At 48.0% G+C, this 21880-nt stretch overlaps 1 protein-coding gene across 2 annotated transcripts; it reads right to left on the reverse strand.

Annotated features, from left to right (window-relative positions):
* Positions 1 to 7224: 7224 nt before the first annotated feature.
* GATA1 (GATA binding protein 1) lies at positions 7225 to 13883 on the reverse strand. 2 transcript variants are annotated; one of them, XM_086389031.1, is made up of 6 exons: positions 13824 to 13883; positions 9942 to 10180; positions 9076 to 9453; positions 8827 to 8972; positions 8175 to 8300; positions 7225 to 7745 (listed from the first exon to the last, which is right to left on the reverse strand). In XM_086389031.1, the coding sequence occupies exons 2-6, from the start codon at positions 10159 to 10161 to the stop codon at positions 7374 to 7376; spliced, it is 1242 nt and encodes a 413-aa protein (XP_086245157.1). In that variant the 5' UTR covers positions 10162 to 10180; positions 13824 to 13883; the 3' UTR covers positions 7225 to 7373. The 2 variants fall into 2 exon arrangements, with proteins under 2 accessions (XP_086245157.1, XP_086245156.1); XM_086389030.1 differs by lacking the exon at positions 13824 to 13883 and having other exon boundaries at positions 9942 to 10329.
* Between the last annotated feature and the right edge of the window lie 7997 nt (positions 13884 to 21880).

Below are 21880 nucleotides of genomic sequence, written 5' to 3' on the forward strand. Positions count from 1 at the left end.
GATAGGGATTCCTATAGTTTCTGTAGTGGTGTTCTTCTACGGAACTAGGCAGGGGTTTCTATACAGGAAATAACCAGTTGTTTCTAGGGAACTCCAGGCTATGCATTCCCATACAAATTCAGGATGAGGCTCCATAGACTGCATTATGACAGGTTCCTATAAAGAGGTGGTTGTGGTTGTTTAGTTGCAAAGTTGTGTCCAACTCTTGCAGCCCCATGGACTATAGCCCACCAGGCTCCTCTGTCCATGGGATTTCCCAGAAAAGAATACTGGAGTGGCTTGCCATTTCATTCTCCAGGGGATCTTCCCCTGCTGCTGCTGCTGCTTAGTTGCTTCACTCGTGTCTGACTCTGTGTGACCATATGGACTGTAGCCCACCAGGCAACTCTGTCCATGGAATTCTCCAGGCAAGAATACTGAAGTGGGTTGCCATGTCCTCCTCCAGGGGATCTTCCCAACCCAGGGATCGAACCCTGGTTTCCTGCATTCCAGGTGGATTCTTTACTGCTGAGCCACCAGGGAACCCCAGAAAGAGATTGCTGCTGCTGCTAAGTCGCCCCAATCATGTCCGACTCTGTGTGACCCCATAGACGGCAACCCACCAGGTCTCCCATCCCTGGGATTCTCCAGGCAAGAACACTGGAGTGGGTTGTCATTTCCTTTTCCAATGCATGAAAGTGAAAAGTGAAAGTGAAGTTGCTAGTTGTGTCTGACCCTTAGCGACGCCATGGACTACAGCCCACCAGGCTCCTCCATCCATGGGATTTTCCAGGCAAGAGTACTGGAGTGGGGGTGCCACTGCCTTCTCCTCAAAAAGAGATTATGTAGCCCAATTTAGGGTCAGCACAGGTGTTTCTGTAAAGGTTCAGAGCCGTGTTCATACAAATTTAGGATTAGGTGTTCATGTCCAGATTCAGTCTAGATTATTATTAATTGTGCTAAATTATGTTAGCTGCTGTAAAACCCAGAATCTCAGAGGCTTCACAGATGCATGTTTATTTCTTACTCATATAAAATCCATTGCCAATATTTATTACTGGTCATTCATGGACCGAGGCAACTTCCATTTTGCAGCTCTGCTCTCCTCTGAGCCCTTGGAGTCCTCACTATTCAGCTAGTAGATGGGGAAAGAGAGAGTCGAAGATTCTATGAGAGAATTTTATGGAAGAGGTCTGAAAGTGTAGTATGTCAATCTGCCCACATTCCATTGGTCAGAGCTCTGTCACATGCCCATATCTAATTATAAGGGAGGTGGGAAAAGTGGGTGAGCCTAGGAAGAAAAGGAACAGATTTCAGAACCTACACACAGGATTCTATAGACTCCACAGGGCTATGCTGTCCAATGTGGTAGTTCCTAGCCTCACACTGAGCCCATGAAATGTGACTAGTCCAACTTGAGACGTACTGTAAGTGTAGAATACACACTGAGTTTTTGTTTTTTTTTGTTTTTGAATTGGTATAAATAAATATATCAATAATATTTTTGGGGGAGTGAGCTGTGTCATGGGGGATATTAGTTCCCTGCTGCTACTGCTAAGTCACTTTAGTCGTGTCCGACTCTGTGTGATCCCATAGACGGCAGCCCACAGGCTCCCCTGTCCCTGGGATTCTCCAGGCAAGAACACTGGAGTGGGTTGCCATTTCCTTCTCCAATGCATGAAAGTGAAAAGTGAAAGTGAAGTCGCTCAGTTGTGTCCGACCCTCAGTGACCCCCTTGGACTGCAGCCTTCCAGGCTCCTCCGTCCATGGGATTTTCCAGGTGAGAGTACTGGAGTGGGGCGTCATTGCCTTCTCCGATTAATTCCCTGATCAGGGATCAAACCTGAGACCCATAATGTGGAGAAAGAGTTAGTCACTCAGTCGTGCCCGATTCTTTGCCATCCAATGTACTGCAGCCCACCAGGCTCCTCTGTCCGTGGGATATTTCAGGAAAGGATACTGGAGTGGGTTACCATTTCCTTTGCCAGGGGATCATCCTGACCCAGGGATCGAACCTGGGTTTCCTGCGGTGCAGGCACATACTTTACCGACAAAACTATGGGGGAAGGCCCCCTATAGTGGAAGTGTGGAGTTCTAACCACTGGACCGCCAGGGAAGTCCCAGCAGTAACTTTTAAATTGATTAAAATAATTTTATTTATTCCTGACTGTGCTCAGTCTTCATTGCTGTGTGGGCATTCCTCTTATTGTGGAGAGCAGGAGTAACTCTAGTTGTGGTGCTTGGGCTTCTCATTGCAGTGGCTTCTCTTGTTGCAAAGCACAGGCTCTAGGGTGCATGGGCCCAGTAGTTATGGTTCCTGGGCTCTAGAGCACAGGCTTAATGGTTGTGGTGCTCGGGTTCAGTTGCTCCGCAGCATGTGGGATCGTCCTGGATCAGAGATTGAACCCATGTCTCCTGCATTGTCAGGTGGGTTCTTTACCACTGGGCCACCAGGGAAGCCACCATATCGATTACATATTGAAATGAAATACTGTTGGTCCTTGAACAAAATGGATTTCAATTTGTGGGTTCACTTGTATGCAACTTTTTTTTCAATACATATTACTGCTACATGATCTGAGGTTGGTCGAATCTGTGCTTAGTCACTCAGTCTTGTGTGACTCTTTGCGAGTCTACAGATGTGAAACTGCTGATGTGGAGAAACCAAATATAGAGGACTGACTAATAAAGTTATACATGATTTTCACTGCTCGGAGGTGTCAGTGCCTCTCCCCCCTTGTTGTTAAAGTGTCAACTGTACTCAATTATAGTGGGTAAAGTATAAAATCTATCATTTAAATTAACATCACCTGTTTTTCTCTCTTTTTAATGCAGCTGCATGAAAATTTAAAATTACACATGTGACTAGAATTGTATTTCTTTTGGACAGCACTGCTATTAAGAATTCTCTTTAATGTATCAGGACAAGGGTGGAGGTGGAGGTTTCTCCACCTGTAGAGGTTTCTCTCGGAGAAGGCAATGGCACCCCACTCCAGTACTCTTGCCTGGAAAATCCCATGGATGGAGGAGCCTGGTAGGCTGCAGTCCATGGGGTCGCTAAGAGTCAGACACGACTCAGTGACTTCACTTTCACTTTTCACTTTCATGCATTGGAGAAGGAAATGGCAACCCACTCCAGTGTTCTTGCCTGGAGAATCAGAGACGCAGATCGAGACTCTTTTAGGGGTTAGGCCAGGGTTTGTTTGTTTGCTTGCTTGTTTTTCATTTTGTTGGGGGTATAGCCAATTAACAGACAATATTATGATAGTTTCAGGTGAACAGCAAAGGGACTCACCCATACATATACACGTATCCATTCTCCTCCCAACACCCCTCCCATCCAAGTTGCCATATGACACTGAACAGAATTCTCCGTGCTACAGTACGTCCTTGATGGTCATCCATTTTAAATGTAGCAGTGTGCATGGTAAGTCACTTCAGTGTTGTCCGACTGTTTGTGACCAAGTGGACTGTTGCCCACCAGGCTCCACTGTCCATTGGATTTTGCAGGCAAGAATACTGGAGTGACTTGCCATTTTCTACTCCAGGAGGCCAGGGTTCTTGTACAGACTCAGGACAGGTGATCATGGTGATTCAGATTCTGGATTGTTTAACAAGGTCAGAGCAGAAGTTCCTGTGCAGGATAGATGTTTTTATACTGGTTCATTTCTTGGATGTCTCTCAAGTCAGAGGTTCCCTTTGAGTATGAGAGCAGGGTTTTCTGTACCAGCTCAGGACACAAGTTCCTGAAGGACTCAGGGTGGTCCCACACAGCATTAGGACAGGGATCCTGTGCAGAGGTAGGACATAGTCACCTTCACAGATTCAGGTGAGGGTTTCTTCTGTTGGGTCAGGACAGTGGCTCCTGTAAAGGGCAAAAGTGGGGCTTCTGGGACAAGGCCGGGGAAGGGGCTGTTGTAGAGTGTCACAGGGCTTCCTGTGCAGGGTCACGGGGGTGTTTCCATGGGGGAAGGTTAGGAGTTCCTGTAAAGGATCAGGTCAGAGTTTCCTATAAATGAGTCAAGTTAAGGATTTCTGTGGAGAGTCAGGATAAAGGTTTTCTGCTTAAAGTCTGGTTAGAAGTTCCAGGACAGTTATAGTCAAGGCCTCCTGTAAGAGAGTCGTGGCCCTGGTGCAAACATGGGGTGAGGAGGGGAAGCCCTGTACAGTGTCTGGGAGGGGGATCCTGTGCCAAGTGAGACCATAGGTGGCTGCATAGGATGAGATATGGGCTTAAAGTTGAGGGTTAGGACAGGTGTCCCTAACGCAGGGCTTCCTGTGTAAGCTCAAGAATGAAGTTCTTGTTGAGAGTTAGAGCATGAGTTCCTGCATGCTCTGCGTGGTGGGTTGTGAAATCAGGCTTGTTGTGCAGAGTGACGTCAGGAGTTGTTGTCCATCATGGAGGCAAGGGCTTCTAAACTCAGTCTGGATTTTCTGAACTCACTAGATTTTCTAGTGAGTGAGGTATTTTGAAAATGCTACCTGAAGGGCAGGGCTCCAGTACATTGTGAGGACAGAGGTGTCCTGTCCAAGGGCAAGATAGGATTCCTATAAAGAGAGTGAGGCTTGGGAAGAGGGTCAGGACAGGCATTTCTGTTAGGGGTGGTACAGGGACTTTCTTTCAGTGGGAGTTCCAGATTGCCAGCAGGAGTAAGGCAGAGGTTCTTGTGCCATGGGAGGCCAGGGGTTCCTCCAGTGCAAGGTGAGGGCTCGTGTTCCTGTCCAGAGTCAGGCTGGTTTTCCTGTTGATAATTAGAAAAAGGGATTCCCTTAGAGTCCCAGAACTAGGTTTCTGTACTGGGCTTGGGCAGCCATTCTTATACCAGGTGTAGACCCAGATTCCTGAGCAATGTGGGGCCAGGCACATTTCCACACAGGTTCTGAGAGGGGTTTCTGTTCAAGATGAAGACTAGGCCTCCTCTAGGCTGAGAGGGCTGGGGTCCTGTGGGGACAACCAGGCTTTTACAGGGCCAGGGCCCTTGTGGACAGTTCCTGTAAGGAGTGTGTGGACCACCATGATTCTCACATGGGCTAGTGTGGTGACTGCTCTGAAGGGATGCTGCTCTGTTCAGAACAGCTACTCACCCCTGCTGTGTTCAAGATATGTGGGCCCACAGTCCTCACCTTGGGGCTCCAGGGGAGAAGCTGTACAGAGAACCAGACCAATTAAGTGTGAGGTTTTTGGGCTCCAAAATCACTGCAGATGGTGATTGCAGCCATGAAATTAAAAGACGCTTACTTCTTGGAAGGAAAGTTATGACCAACCTAGATAGCATATTCAAAAGCAGAGACATTACTTTGCCAACAAAGGTCCATGTAGTCAAGGCTATGGTTTTTCCAGTAGTCATGTATGGATGTGAGAGTTGGACTGTGAAGAAAGCTAAGCGCCGAAGAATTGATGCTTTTGAACTGTGGTGTTGGAGAAGACTCTTGAGAGTCCCTTGGACTGCAAGGAGGTCCAACCAGTTCATTCTAAAAGAGATCAGTCCTGGGTGTTCTTTGAAAGGACTGATGCTGAAGCTGAAACTCCAGTACTTTGGCCACCTCATGCGAAGAGTTGACTCATTGGAAAAGACTCTGATGCTGGGAGGGATTGGGGGCAGGAGGAGAAGGGGACGACAGAGGATGAGATGGCTGGATGGCATCACCGACTCGATGGACATGAGTTTGAGTGAACTCTGGGAGTTGGTGATGGACAGGGAGGCCTGGCGTGCTGCGATTCATGGGGTGGCAGAGTCGGACATGACTGAGTGAGTGAACTGAACTGAAGACTCACTATGGTGAGGGGTCACCCATCTAAAATCCACTCCTTAAACTCAGTGTGGTCAGGGCGAGTTCTGACCCTAGCTTTTCATTAGTCAAATGAGCATGAATACAGTTTCCTCAGGTTTTTTTTTTTTTCAGGTGTTCATGAACTAAGGCAGCTGAAGTCTCTCAGCTGTTGCTGACCCACAGTGAGCACTCAGTTAAAGGTGCTGCTTGCTGTTAAGAGCTGCTGGAAAGCCTCGGCCAGCTGTGGCGAGCCACTTAACCTGTCTGGTTTAGGATGTCACCTGACTGCTCCTGTGTAAGGGTTTGTTAAATGGAAGTACAGGTTCCACGTTCGGGGAAGCAGTTCACCCTGTTGAGTAGGTAGGTGTGTTGGGGCGGGAGCTAGTACTGTGGGGAGCTCCCCGACCTTCAGGGTCTAAATATCACTCCCAGAGGGCACTTTGTCTTCCTAATCTCCCCCGCTCATTCTCTACCATTTCCCACAGGGCTGCAGGCCTATCTGGGTTGAGAGAGGTAAGAGATAAGTGACAGAAAGGCCCATAGACAGCCTCACAGTCCTCCACTGGCCTTTTGACCTACTTGATGGCTACTATTCCCCCCCCTTCCTCCCTTTCCTGTCCTCAGATGTCTGATGTCCCTTAGAATAGGGTTCCTAGCTTACACCAACTGAAACTGGTGGCTCAGACGGTAAAGAATCTGCCTGCAATGCAGGACAGCCGGGTTCAACCCCTGGGTTGGGAAGATCCCCTGGAGAAAGAAATGGCAACCCACTCCAGTATTCTTTCCTGGAGAATTCCATGGACAGAGGAGCCTGGCGGGCTACAGTCCATGGGGCCGCAAAGAGTCAGACACAGCTGAACAACTAACAAACATTGTCAACCACTCGGAGACACTGGGACATGGGCCACACCACATGATATGCTCACACACATACAGACTTGCACAGAAATACTGTTGTCACCAGACCCTTAAAGACATTCTAAGACTCAGACCCTCACGGTCCCACTGCTGTGCCTCACACACCATCATATAACAGTTCTTGTTCAATGTTCCAAAATGTGTCTGGATCCACTTCTGTGCCCAGTGCACGTGCCGTCGTGCTGTCTCAAAGATCACCCCACTGGTGCACAACCCCACACATTTACTCAGCACATGCTGCCGCTGACACACTTCCACATACTTCACACATTCACCCCTGCCCAGCCTTTCAGGGGAACCTGGAGTCACGCACGTCATGTCACACAGCCTCATCCCTATTGCCTGTTGCACACTGGCTCCCACCATGATGTGTCAGTGCACATGCTATCTCATTCCACCTGGACGCTGTCACACTTGGTTTCACATGTACCATTACAATTGTGAAACCCCATGTGCTATCTCCCATGGTCACACATGGCAGCTCACAGTGTCATGAAATAATCATGGACACAGATACATACACACACCCCAGTCCCACATAGACTCACACCTCCATTTTCAGGACTCTGGTGGTTTTATTTTACGGAAGCTTTGAAGGTCCAGCCCAAGGTTTTTCTGGGTCCCAGGAGGTTGGGTGGGACACACTGCTGGCTAGAAATGGGGAGGGAACACCAGACCCTGCCCTGAGGCCGTGCTCGGTACCCTCATGAGCTGAGTGGGGCCACCACAGTGGTGGTGGTGGTGGGAGGCACAGGGCCTGTGGGGAAGGAGCCTGTGGGTGAGCCCAACAGGGGTCCTGGAAATGGCATGATATGGCTAACAGGCCCTGACAGCACTACGGGCCCCAGGCCTTGGTAGACATGGGCAGTACCAGGTGGGCCCAATGTCAAGCCTGAGGTCACCTCCCCGCAATTCCCGCTACTGCTGCCCCCAGCCACCACCATGAAGCCGCCAGATGGTCCTTCTGCTGCTCCTGTAGCTCCTAGGCTGGATCCCCGTTTCTTTTTCCCTTTCCCAGATGCCTTGCGGTTTCGAGTCTGGATACCATCCTTCCTCATGGTCAGTGGTCGGTTCACCTGCCAAGAGGGAGGCCATGGCTGTTTCCCAGCTCCACATCTTGCTCTATGACTCCTCCAGGGATGACCAATTCACGCCACTTTTAAGAATAGAGAACTTATTCAAGGATTAGGGAATGTGCCCCTGATATGACAAGAATCCTGAAGTTTTCAGGCTGTGCGTTTGGGAAAGCCTCTCAGGTTGATGGGAGCTGCCCCTGGTCTAGGGCAGGGCAGGGGAGTGGAAATTAGCTGATGGCCTAGGGAGGAGGTGACAGGTGGGAATCAGGAGAGAGGGTGGAGGGGTGAGAGGGAATGGGGGGGTGGAGGAAGGGTGAAGGAGAAGGAAGGAAGAAAATAGCTAGTGGATAAAGGAAGGGGGAAGGGTGGAGGGGAAGGAAGGGAAATGGGAGGAAGGAGAGGAGGGAGGCTCCACGAGCCCCGGGTCACCTGGTGTAGTTTGTAGTAGAGGCCGCAGGCGTTGCACACAGGGTCCCCGCTGGCGTTTCTCCGCCACAGTGTCGTGGTGGTTGTCTGGCAGTTGGTACACTGGGTCCCTGCCCTTTTGCTGACAATCTAGGGGAGAGAGCAAGTAAGTATGGACACGCTGCTGGGTGGAGGACCAAAGAGGTGAGGGTCAGGTTGAGGGCAGGGTTTGCTTCAGGACGAGGGCTAGGGTTTCTGTGTGGGTGAGGACAGGGCCTCCCTGCCAGGATAGGCATTTGGGGTGTTTTATAGGGCACTACACAATTTGCATGTAACTTTGGCCATCCACTGAAATCATTATGGGAATTAGAAGTAATCATGATTCCCCCACATTCCAGCCAGTTCAACCAACACATCTGAGGAGGGTCTCAATCAATCCCTAGTGCTTCAAAGTGCCCCAAGGTGATCCCAGTGTGACACAAAGGAAGAAAAGTGCAGGGAGAGAATAGAATTCCTGCTGGCACCTATGTTGTTTGGTCAAGGATAAGAGATACTGTACACAGCTGGTTTCCTGGGTGGATGGGGAAGGAGCGGAACGTGTGGGTTCTTATAGATCATCAGGACTGGGATTTCTGTGAAGGTTGAGAACAGCAGGGATGGGAGGGCTTGGTGTTACCAGGCGCTTCTTGGGCCGGATGAGGGGCCTGTTCTGCCCATTCATCTTGTGATAGAGGCCACAGGCATTGCACAGGTAGTGGCCTGTCCTGTCCCGCCGCCACAATGGTGTCGCCGTTGCTCCACAGTTCACGCATTCTCTGGCCTCTGGTGGAGTAGACAGAGGGGAAGAAGGAGTTAGTCTCAGACCAGCTCTCCCTTGGTCACCCCCACCAACCTCAACCTCCCAGTCCCTTTTTGAGAACCTCACCGCAGGGGGTTAGGGGCAGAGTTCCACGAAGCTTTGGGGAGGAATAAGGTGCTGGATTGAGGGGGCTCCCAGTGGGAGAAAAGTAGGTACTAGAAAAGTCAGGACCCCCGTAGGCACTGCTAGGGACTGGAATTGATGAAGGTGGTGCAGTCCCCAGTGTCAAGAGGTCTGGACTCATCCGCTCCGTCTTTAAGGTCTCCAGGAAGCTGCTTCCCCCTTTCCCATCCAGATCTTCTGAGGCCTGGGGAGAGGAGTCCTCACGGGTGGGGCACACAGTTGAGGCAGGGTAGAGCCCGGTCTTGCCATAGGCCCAGCTAGCATATGGTGAGCCCCCGGGGATCCCCTCCATACAGTTGATCAGTGGGTACACCTGAAAGACTATGGGGGTATGGTAAAGAAAGAGGAAAGAAGAGAAACAATCAGTCTAAATTCATCTTACTTTCAGGGTCTAATGATGCCCAAGAGCCCCAGTATGGTGACCAAGTTTCCGTGCTTTGAACTGGTGACCAGAAGAACTGCTGGCATTTGAGTGACTCCAGTGTTCTGAGCCCTAGTGGTTGCTCTGTCCCCTGACCTCCAACATTTCCAAATGAGCTTTGAGGATGACTTGTTGGGATTTGGAGCCCCATATATTACCTGGCAACTCCAGCCACTGTCTACTTCCATCATTGCTTCCCAGTATGGCTACCCCAAGAGGACAGGTTGGGGAGCAATGGCATTCCCAGTTCTGGACTTGACTAGGAGTCAGCACAGAGATGTGAAGCCTTATCCCATTTTCCAGAATTGACTCTTTGAAGGATTCTGGGTCTCCATGGCAACCTTGACAGCACAGAGCCAGTGCCAAGATAGCCACCCAAAGAAGTTACCTGGGGAGTGTCTGTAGGCCTCCGCATCCCTGTAGTAGGCCAGTGCGGCAGCTGCAGCCGTGGCGGTGCTGGCTGCAGTGGAGGAGGCTGCTGTATCCAAGCCCTCAGACCCGGGGGGAAAGAAGACCCCCGATTCTGGTGGTGAAGATACCAAGGCAGGGTCCATAAACTGGGGTAGGGGCTCAGAGGTCCCCAAGGCCCCGAGGCCAGGGAACTCCATGGGGCCTCTGGGGTTTGACCTGTGAGGACAGGAGGGGTCCTCAGACACAGAACCCCCCCTCCCCTCTCTTCCTCCCTTCTCCCTCCTCCCACTCCATTCCCTCAATCCTCTTACCCCGCTTTTCCACCTCCCTAGTACCCTCCTCTTGCCTCCTCTGTCCACCCTCATCTTCCCTTATCTTCCATTCAGTTCTCTTACTCCCTATCCTGCCCCTTTTCCCTTCTTCCTCTTATCTTTCCTCTCCTCCTTTTCTCTCCTCCACACCCCCCTTTTACTCCTCTTCTGTTTTGTCTCCTCTTCATTTTCTCTCCCCATCTCTTCTTTCTCTTCCTCTCCCCCTCTTCCTTCACTTTCTACTCTTCCTCCGCCTTCCTTCCTCCCTGCTCTCTTTTTCCCTTCTTCCTCTTCCTCTCCCTGTCTGTCTTTTCTCCCTGGTCCCCTATCTCTTTTCTCCTTCTGTCTCTTCCTCCTCTCCCTCCCCTTTTCTTAGCTTTCCCCCCTTCCCCATTCAACAACTGCTTCACTCCTCTTTCCTTCTCCTCCTTTGTCCTCCCCTCCCTTCTTTTGTCTTCATCATTCTCCTTTGCCCCCCTTTCTGCTCATCTCTTTCTCCTTCTCATTTTCTCCTCTCCTCCTCCTCCACTTTCTCTTCTCCCTCTACCTCCACCCCCTCACCCTCCTAGGAGTTTGTAGGTGGGGTGGGCTGAGCTGCAGAACCAGAGTCCCTTGAACTCCTTGGTCATTCCCCAGACCTTGGGGTTCAGCCTCCTGTCTCCCCAACTTCATCCCTATCTGTTGCATCTTGCCTTCTGACTTTCTCAGAAACCCCATGGTTTCCGGCTTGACTCTCCCCTCCTCCACCTCCGTTGGGTGTGCAGACAGAGGGCCCCCTCAGTTCCTCCCTGTTTCATGGGGGGGTCAGTACCCCCACTGCTTATCTCTGCCATCCCCGCCCAACTTTTGAAATCACCCCAAGGCCTGTGGCTTCCTCTGAGGAGGGGGACAGGTGGGAGGTGTTCCCTCAGCCTGTACCGTGCCCTCTGGAGAGGTCTGCCATAGTTCTGCTTTCCAGCTCCTTCAGTCCCCACCATCCTCAGGCCTTAGTTTCCCCGTCTGCTGGATAGAAGGTGGTGACAGGGGTCCTTGCCCCTTTGCTTCTATTCTTCTCTGTGCGTATCTCTTGTCTTCTTGTGTCTCTTTTCCCCTACCCTGCTTCTTGTCAAGTCTGGCTCTCTGTATTTCCCTCCCATTTTCTATGCTCTCTCTGTGCTTTTATAAATGTCTGTTTTTCCTCCTTCCCTTGTCTGTCTTCCCATGTCTCTGATTCTCTTTCCATCTTTATCTCTCTTTTATCTTTCTTTGCTCTCTCTATATTTTTCTGTTTCTCTTTTTCCCTCTCCACTCATCTCTTTGAATGTCTGTATATCTCTCCCGCTCTGTCACTTTCTGCTTGTTTGTCTCTTCCTTCGTGTTTCTCTCTGGGTCCTCTGGCCTAATGTCTTTCTCAGTGTTCCCACACCCCTGATCATACCCTTCTGCACACAACCCCAGTTGAGGAGTCAGGAAACCTACCCCCTTACTTGACTTGCCCTGTGAATCTGAAGGCCTTGGTCTCCCTGTCTGTAGGGTGAAGTGACAGAGATAAAGAAGACCACCTTCCCCTGCCTAAGCGACCCATTGTATTGCCTACGTAGACAGGCTCACAGCTAGGCCCTGGGTTGGGGTTGTGCTGGGAAAGAGACGGGCCTGTCAGTGTACCCACCATCAACCTTCTCTAGGCCCTGGGGCACATTCTGTCTTCTCTGGGGACAGTGTCTTGCCTCCTCATCTCCAACTCCATCTCTTTCCTGTCTGTCTCGCCATGATTCTATCTGTGAGTCTCTCTGCATTTCTGTCTTACTCTCCTTTTCTGCTCCTGAGTCTCTCCCTCTTTCCTGTCTCTCCGTCTCTCTTACTCTTCCTTTGAGTCTCTCTTTTTCTTCTTTCTCTTCATGTCTCTGTATTTTGCTCCTTTTCTCCCTCTCCATCTCTCTTTGTTTTTTTTTTCCTCCTTTTTCTCTGTCTCGATTTGTTTCTTACTCTTTTTGTCTCTGTTAACCACTGTTCTTTTATCCCCTCATTCTGTCCTCACAAGCACCCCCCCAGTCTCCTTCCAACCCCACTGCCCCGTCCCTACACCTTGTACCTTGGCAGGTCCAAGACTGTCCACCCCTCTGTGGCAGGGGCCCAACTCCCCCCCCCCCCCCAGTTATCACTCTCTGGACAGAGATAAAGTTTATCTCGAGGCTGGGGGATATGAAAACTCCTTATCAGCTGCCCCACTAGAGTAAGTGCTGCCCCAACGGGTGGCAGGCAGCTGGCTGGCCCTCAGCTTTCCCTCAGTCCAGCCCCTCACCCCAGGTAACATCCCCACCCCAGCCCTCAAGGGAGGGTCCCTTGGGACTGAAGGGAGTACAGATGGGATCTGGGGGCAGATGAATCTTGGGAGAGTCTGAGATGGAGTTTGAGGATTAGATATGGGGTTAAGGAGTCAGGGGTTTGGGGAACAACTGTGGAGTTTGGGGTAAACAAATGCGAGTTTAAGAAGCAGTGAAAGGTTTGCTTGAAAAGTCACATTTTGGGATCAGAAATAAGTTGGGAAGGCAGAAACAGGGTTGGGGATCAGAAGCAAAGTTTGAGAGAGAGAGAGAAAGTTGAGAAGTTGGAGCTATAGTTTAGGGCTCGGGGTGGATTCTGAGAGTCATGGAAAAGTGTGAGGGTCCAACGGTTTTGCTGGAGCAGAGATGGAGTTATGATAGGCAGGCAGAGGTGTGTCTGATGACTAGAGATGGCTTATGGGAGCACAGGAAGAGTTTGAGAATAGAGATACAATTGGAGTGAATAAAGATTGGGGGCCAGAGAGGGCACCTAGAGGGACAGAGAAATATTGGGAAGCTAAGATGGGGTTTAGAGAAGGCAGACAGGAGGATTCATGTGACAGAACAGATTGAAGGGGTGGACTTGGTGTTTGGAATGATGAAGACATTTTTGAGCATAGGCAAGGAGTTGAGAGAGAGAAATGGTTTTAGGGCATCAGAGAGAAGTTACAGGGAACAAGTATGGGATTTGAGAGGCAGCGATGGGTCAAGAGCATGGAGCTAGGGTTTGGCAATCCAGAGACAGGTTTGGGAGGTTAGAGAGAGAATTGGGGGCAGAGACAGGGGTGTTGTGGAGTAGGCAGGGGCTTCAGAGCAGAAATAGGTGTGTGTGGTGGGGGGCACAAAAGTGAGCCTTTGTGGTGAATTCAGGGACAAGTTTGGGTTAGTGAAAGTCATATTTGGGGCAGAGGTTAGGATTTGGTGGGATGAAAGCATATTTCGGGTCAGAGATGGGAGTATGGTGGGCAGAGTTAAGGGAGCAGGAGAGCATAAATATCTTGGAAGCAGTGGATGGGAGTCAGGGCAGAGAGAATTGGGTTTAGGGGGCAGATTTGGGGTACAGATGGGGGTTAGAAAGATAGAGGTGGTCTGGAAGAGCTGTCAGGGGATTCAGGGGTGGTAGACACTTTGGGGACCAGTGGTGGGTTGGGGAGCCTAGAGCAGGCTTGGGGAGTAGCCTTGAAGTAAGGGGCAGCAGGCCCAGGGTCTGCCTTGCTGGGGGGCTCTTAGGGGGCTGAGACTGACCTGGGCTGGTTGGTGCGGAGGGTTCAGCTGCTTTGGGGATGTGACGAGCTCAATGTGATCCCGGGGGGTGTCCTGGCTGGCCTTGGCCTTTGAGGCTCCCTTCCTCCTTCCCTCCCTCCCTCCCCTCTCCCTCCTCCCTCCTCTCCAGGGAGTGGCTGATGCCCCAGTGGGTGGGGCAGGCCAGGGGAGGGGGCCGGCCCCCTACTGGTGGGGCACCTCTTGGGCAGTGGGGCCTTCTTCCACCCCACCTGCCCACCCTGTAGATTCTTGGACCCTGTTTGACTTGGGCTTCTGTGGGCTTCAGTGTCCAGTCAAACAAAAATGGGCTGAAAGCAATATAAAATGAAAATAGCAGATATGGTGTTATGACCCAGCTGGGCTTTTCAGTGAGTTTTACAAACGTAAAGCCCCTACTGTGTGCTTAGCCAGGTGAGGGCTGGCCCCTTATGTATGTGTCTTCCTGGCCAAAGGGAGAGAAGGGCTGTGACTGTACCCATTTTGCAGGTGACAAGAATGAGGCTCAAAGAGGTTTGGTGGGAATTTGAATCAAGATGTTGGTGGGACATCTTCAGGACCCAGGCCCACCCCGGGGACCAGGCCAAGACTGGCGGGAAGCAGAGGCACATTCACTCAGCGCCCCGCTGGGGCTTACGCCAGCTCTGGCCTGCCCTGGGGCAGCAGATAAGTCTTATCAGATGGAGGCCAGCGTGGCTGTTGGCTCCGCGGTGGTAACAGGCTGTCTTGGGCTGGGGGGGCGCAGAGCTGGGGGGGGCACCCAGGGACGGTGGCCTCAACTTCTTGCCCGCCATGCGGCTTTGGAGGCGGGAAACAGGTGGGACTAGGGGTTGGTTCCTCTGCAGGTCCTTGAGTAGGATAAGGTGGGGGAAAGGAAGGAGGGAGGGATAGAGAAGGGAGAGAGGTAGAGAGATGGGAATGACGAGATGCAGATAAATAGAGAAAGAGACAGAAAGAGACGTAGAGCTGGAAGGAGACAGAGAGGGCACAGAAAGGAAGGAGAGACAGAGGGTGAGGGATGCACAGAGAGGGCCAGAGACAGTGAAGGGCAGACAGAGGCTAAGAGAAAGGGAGACAGGCAGAGACGGACAGAAGGTGCAAGATAAAACCTGAAAGCGACAGAGGCCGAGGACACAGGTGGAGAAGCTGAGAAGGGAGACAAAGATGATACAGAGAAGGGGAGGACAGAGACACAGATTCAGCGACAGAGAGTTTGAGAGGAAGTCATGAGACCCCAGGTAGCAGCCTGGCATATGCCCTGGGTAGGTGGTGCCAGGGTGGGTGGGAGGGGAGGGGGTGTGGACTGATGTGAACCCATGTGGCCTGTGGCCTGAGAGGGACCTCCAGAGAGCCACTGGGCCCCTGTGCCACCTTCTTGTCCTGTTCTCCTTTCCCCAGATAGTAACAACGGTGACAACAACTACTGTCTTGTTGCTGACACAGACCAGTGTCCTATTCTGAGTGCCCCATGTAAAATCACTGAATAAACTTGTAAACAAAGTTGTCCAACTTGGGTCCCTATAGGGGAGGGGTTAAGACTAACCAGCCATGGCCCTGGGACTCCACGGGCCAGGGAGTTCCCTGGTCCACCCATTCTATGGATGAGGTAACCGAGACACACCAAGGGCAGAGGGCAAGGATGAGTAGGCTCTGCTCAGTCACTGGCCTACCCCAGAGGGATTTTATCATCCTCATCTTACCTGTCTGGGCCTCACTGTCCTCATATGCAAAATGGAAGATTTGAGGAGGAAAGGAGGCTATTTATTGAGCTCCTGCTCTGTGCCCGTCTGTGCCAAGCCCTTGTCAGTATCAGAGAGGACAAAGACCACTATCACTCAAGTGATGATTTCAGGACATCCACTCTGGAGCTGGCCCACCCTCATTTATGGGCCACTGACTGGCATGTGGCCTTGGGCAGTTACTGTCGCCTCTAGACTTCAGTTCCTCATCTGAAAAGATGGGGTACTAGTGGCCACTCCACAGGGTGATTAGAGTGACTCAATGAGACTTTATCCATTAAGTGATTTCAACTCATTTGATTCTGAAATCTCAATAAATGTTAAAGTGAAGTCGCTCAGTCGTGTCCGACTCTTTGCAACCCCATGGACTATAGCCTATCAGGCTCCTCAGTCCATGGGATTTTCCAGGCAAGAGTGCTGGAGTGGATTGGCATTTCCTTCTCCAGGGTATCTTCCTGACCCAGGAATCGAACCTGCATCTCCTGCATTGCAGGCAGACGCTTTACCATCTGAGCCACCAGGGAAGATTCTTATTTATTCATTGAGTGCCTACTGTGTGTGAAGGATGGTATTTGGCCCTATTTTATCAGCACTACTTCTAATTCTAGTACTAATGCTAGTAATATGCTGATATCAATACCAGTACTAATTCTAATTACTAACATTCTAATATTGATACTAGCACTAATGCTAATTTTAACAGTAATACTAATAATGCTTATTATTAGCAGTAAGCATTAATAGTAATGGGCTTCCTGGTGGCTCAAATGGTAAAGAATCTGCCTGCAATGCAGGAGACCCAAGTTCGATCCCTGGGTTGGGCAGATCCCCTGGACAAGGAAGTGGCAACCCACTTCAGTATTCTTGCCTGAAGAAGTCCATGGACAGGGGAGCCTACTAGGCTACAGTCCATGGGGTCGCAAAGAATTGGACACGACTGAGCGACTAACATAACATAACATAAATAATAATGTTAATTCTAATCTATATGAGTACTTTATTAATATTCATATGAATTCTAGAACTAATAATTATTATTTATTTTAATTCTATCAGTGACTCCGGTGGCTAATAATAATACTAATTCTGATACTAATATTTTTCCTAGCACTAATATAATAACCACAGTAGCATTATTTGCCAAGCCACCCCAGGCACTGTGCTCAATGCTCTCCATGCATCATATTTATCCTGCTCTCACCAATCCTTGTGGTGTAAGTGCATATAATTGCCCCCATCTTCTGGACTGGGAATAGGTGCAGAGAAATGAAAATGTTCATCCAAGGCTTTGGGTTCTTTCTTGTCTCAGCTCTGACTAATTTGCTGCCGATTCCTGGACAGGCCAACCTCTGAGCCTCAGTTTCTTTGCTTGGAAAATGGGTATAATCATAGAAACCACCTCAAATGTTGTTGAGAGTCCACTCAACACAGGGCCTGCCTGCACATTATAAATGGTAAGCTCTGTAGTAGTAACTCTCCTCACTGTTACTAGAAATAGCAGGTGCAGTGTTGGGGTAAGGTGAGGAAGTCTGCCCTCTTCAGAGGCATGTCTCAGACAAGGGTTTGGCTGCTGGACTCACAGCCCATTTCTTCATAACTGGAGTGGAGAAAGGGTTGAGAACGGAAGTAAAGCATGGGGAGTGGGGGCCTCAGGGCTCTGCCTCCATCAAGAACCAAAACCCTGAGGCTCTGAGGCCAGGCCTCACCCCATTCCCTCCCCCATCCCTGTGGAGGGGGCACAGGCCCAGAAGTCTGTGGTGACAGTTCAGCCAGCAGGGAGGCAGCTGGGAGTGGGCAGATAAGGGAATCGCCAGGGCCAGGCCAGGCTTTGGGGGAGCCCAATGAGGGCGGGGGTGGGGGCAGGGGTGGGTGTCTGGGCCAAGCATCCTTTCCCTCGGGCCTCCATTTGAGACTCAGCCCCAACGGCCTCTCTTCCTCTCTCTTCCCCTCTCTTCCCAGAAGCCTTCCCTGACTGGTTCCCTCCCTCCTGGCATCTTCTGGGGCTCCAGAGCTTGGTCCAAGCCCATGGCATTTGGACTATTCTTGTCTCTTCCAGACTGTGGAGTCTACTAGGGCTGGGACGAGCTTGGCTCCCCTCCGTGTCAGTAGCACCTGGAGAAGCATCAACCAAAGTCGACTAAGGAATCAGATGTTTGCCTTAAAACCACACTATTTTGTTTTTTAAGAGAAAAGTATAAAAGATACTATAATAAGCACTCACATTTGTCAAATGTTAATATTTTGTCCTATTTACTTCAGATCCTTTTTAAAAGAAATATATTACAGATACAGTTGACACCCTTGCACCAATTTAATTTCATCTCCCCCTCTCCTTCCACTACCTTGAATTTGGTGTTTATCTTTTTCATGAATGTTTTGATGTTTTACATTACATTACTGCATATGTATGTATCCATAAACAACAAATGATACTTGGGGGTTTTGGCCTGTTTTTGACCTTCATATAAATGAAATCGTATAGTATGTACTTATTTTGCTCAGCATAATATCTGTGAGATTCATCCAAGTTATTGTGTAGCTCATTCTTTTTTTTTATTGAGATGTAATTTGCATACCACAAAATTAACCCTTTAAAGTATACATTTCAGTGGTAAGTTAATTCACAAGGTTGTACAACTGTTAGCACCTTCTGATTCCAGAACATTTTCATCATCCCATAAAGAAACCCTGTGCCCATTAGTAGCCATTTCCCTTTCCATTTACCCCTCCCCACAGCCCCTGGCAACCACTAATCTACTTTATATCTCTATGGATTTGCCTGTTATGGGCATTTCATATAAGTGGAATCATACAACATATGAGCTTTTGTGACTGGCTTCTTTTACTTCACATAAAGTTTTCAAGGTAGCGGAGAAAGCAATGGCAACCCACTCCAGTACTCTTGCTTGGAGAATCCTGTGGGCAGAGGAGCCTGGTGGGCTGCCATCTATGGGGTCGTACAGAGTCAGACACGACTGAAGTGACTTAGCGGCAGCAGCAACATGTTGTAGCATGGATCGGTACTTCATTCCTTTTTAAGGCTGAATAATTTTCTATCACATGAAAACTTCATTCTGCTATCCATTCATCCTATCAGTAAACAGTTTTGGCTGTCGTGAATAATGCTACTATGAACATTCATGTGAAAATTTTTATGTGTATATATATTTTCAGTTCTCTTGGGTGTATATCTAGGAATGGAATTGCAAGGTCCTGTGGTAATTCTTTTTTCAGCTTTTTGAGGAACCTCAAAGGTATTCTACAGAGTAACTATATGAAGGTTATACATCCTCTCCAGTTACTGTGCTCATTTCTGATCCTAGTAAATGAGATATGTTATCTCATTGTGCTTTTGACTTGTATTTCCCTGATGGCTAATGATATTGAGCATCTTTTCATGTGTTTGTTGGCCTTTTTTTTTTTAACCATACCATGAAGCCTGCAGTATCTTAGTTCACTGACCAGGGATTGAACCCAGGCCTCAGCAGTGAAAGCACTGAATTCTAACCACTGGACCACCAGGGAATTTCCGGTTGGCCATTTGTATATATTCTTTATAGAAATGTCTGTTCAAATCCTTTGCCCATTTTAATTGGATTGTCTTTTTATTTTTGAGTATTAAGAATTCTTTGTTCTGTATGCTAGACCCTTATCAGATATGTGATTGCACATATTTTTCTCTTATTTGTCAGTTATCTTTTCACTTTCTTGAGAGTGTCCTTTGAAGCACAAAAGCTTTTAGCCTTTTTTTTCTTGGATGCATCATGCAGCTTGTGGAATCTTGGTTCTCTGACCAGAGGTTGAACCCAGGACCTTGGCAGTGAGCACACGGAGTCCTAACCACTGGGTAACCAGGGAATTCCCAAAAGTTTTTAGCTTTGAGCAAGTCCAGTTTATTTATTTTTTTCTTTGGTTGCTATGCTTTAGGTGTCATATCTAGGAAATCGTTGCCTAATCCAAGGTTGTGAAGATTTATGCCTAGGTTTTCTTCTAAAAGTTTTATAGTTTTAGTGCTTAATATTTAAGTCTTTGATCCATTTTGAATTACTTTAATGCAAAGTAGAGGTCCAGTTTAATTCTTTCCATGTGTATATCCAGCTGTCCCAGCACCATTTGTTGAAAAGACTATTCCTTCCCCCATTGAAATGTCTTGGCACACTTGATAAAATCAATTGCCCATGGTGCATAAATTTATTTCTGGACTCTCAATTCTATTCCATTGATCTGTATATTTATCTTTATGGAAATACCACACAGTCTTGATTGCCATATTATGTAGTAAGTTTTTAAATTGGGACGTGCAAGTATTCCAACTCTGTGTTTCTTTTTCAATAGTTTTGTAGCTATTCTGGATCCCCAACATTTCCACTTGAATTTTAGGGTCAGCCTGTCAATTTCTGCAAAGAAGTAAGCTGGGAGTCTGATAGTAATTGCACTAAATTTGTAGATCAATTTGGGGAGTATTGCTATCTTAATGCTATGAAGTTGGTAATTCATAAACATGTGATGTATTTTTATTTAGGTATTCTTAATATCTTTCAACAATGTTTTATAGTTTTCAATGTATAAATCTTGCCCATCTTTTGTTAAGTTTATTACTAAGTATTTTATTTTTCTGATGCTGCTGTAAATGAAATTGTTTTCTTAATTTCACTTGTGGGTTTTTCCTTGCTAGTGTGTAGAAATACAATCAAGTTTTCTATGATCTTGTGTCTTACAACCTTGCAGAGCTTTGTTGTAGTGGCTTTGTTGTGGATTGCTTAAGATTTTCTGTGTACAAGATTATGTTATCTGCAAATAGAGATTGTATAATTCTTTCTTTCCAATATGGATGTCTTTTCTTTTTCTTGCCTAATTACCCCGACTAGAACCTTCAGTACAATATTGAAGTGCTGAGAGGGGATATCCTTGTTTTGTTCTTCATCTTCAGGTAAAAGTATTCAGTCTTTTACCATTAAATATGATGTTAGCTGTAGATTTTTTGTAGATGCCCTTTATCAGGTTGAGGAAGTTCTCTTCTATTCCTAGTTTTTTGAGTGTTTTGTGTTTTTTTTTAATTTATTTGTAATTGGAGGATAATCGCTTTAAATGTTGTGTTGGTTTCTGCTGTACATCATTGTGAATCAGCCATTGTTGAGTGTTTTATCATGAAAGGGTGTTGAATTTTGTCAAATGCTTTTTTCTGTGTCTTTTAAGATCCTGTGGATTTTGTCTTTTATTCTATTAATATGGTGTATTACATTAATTGATTTTCACATGTTGAATTAATCTTACATTCCAGGGATAAATCCTACTTGGTTGTGGTGTATAATCCTTTTATATGTTACTGCATTCTATTTACTAGTATTTTGTTGAAGATTTTTGCATCTATATTCATAAGTGATATTGGTCTATAGTTGTTTTTTCTTACTACGTCTTTGTCTGGTTTTGGTATCAAGTAATGATGACCTCATAAGTTCATTCCCTTTTATTGCCAAGTAGTATTCCATGGAATGGATATACCATATTTTGGTTAACCATTCATCTGCTGATGGACATCTGGGTTGTTTACAGTCTTTTCTTTATTACAGCAAACCTGCAACTTACAAGCTCATATGTCTCTGTGCACACACATGTGAAAGAGTTTTTTCCTGGGGCAGGGGATATCAGTCTATCCATCCTTCCACCTCCCCACCCATCTATCCATCCATCTGTCTACCTACCCCTTTATTCATCTATCCATGCCCTTCCTTCTTTCTTTCTTCCCTTCCATATTCCTTTCCTTCCATCCTTCCTTTGTTCTGTCCTTCCTTCCATAAATCATCTATCTCTTGGCACATAGCATCTGGGTCCAAGGCAAGTTATTTTTTTAAAAAATAGGCAGGAAACCTGCTACAGCTTTTGGCAAAGCCTTTTATGTGCTTAAAACTCACATCCTTAACCATCCTGTATCCCCAGCATTTTGGGGGCTCCCTGGGAATTTACTCATAGGGCATGGCTAAACTACCACCTGGAGACTGTTTAAGAGACCAGAGTCCACAAGACTAGGGGCTCCCTCACCTTAAAGAGAGTCTCACATGTACTCCTTCATCCATCTCTTATTTGCCTAGGGATCTGTGCTCTCTCCTTTCCTCTTTGCCTGCATCATTCACTGGTTCCTCCTCTTGTTTCAGAACTCTAAATGTCCTTGGGCCTCTTCTCTAGTTGACATTTTCTCTCTTGGTGAACTCACGCAGTCTCTGTCTTCAGAGTATCTCCAGAATCTAACCACTTTTTACCACTTCTCCCACCAGCACCAGTGTTACTCATCTGAACCACTGCAGT

Source organism: Bos grunniens, chromosome X, assembly GCF_055505025.1.
Source record: "Bos grunniens cultivar Pamir isolate PY7600 chromosome X, Bosgru_T2T1.0, whole genome shotgun sequence".
In the NCBI taxonomy this organism is placed as follows: domain Eukaryota; kingdom Metazoa; phylum Chordata; class Mammalia; order Artiodactyla; family Bovidae; genus Bos; species Bos grunniens.

Bases quoted from the DNA above. Each gene is read 5' to 3' on its own strand.
- GATA1 (XM_086389030.1), bottom strand. From the start codon at position 10,329: ATGAGGGTGGACAGAGGAGGCAAGAGGAGGGTACTAGGGAGGTGGAAA. The intron at 9,454-9,941 runs GTAACTTCTTTG...ATACCCCCATAG, and splicing joins GGCCTACAGACACTCCCCAG to TCTTTCAGGTGTACCCACTG. The intron at 8,973-9,075 runs GTGAGGTTCTCA...CTACTCCACCAG, and splicing joins TCTGCCCCTAACCCCCTGCG to AGGCCAGAGAATGCGTGAAC.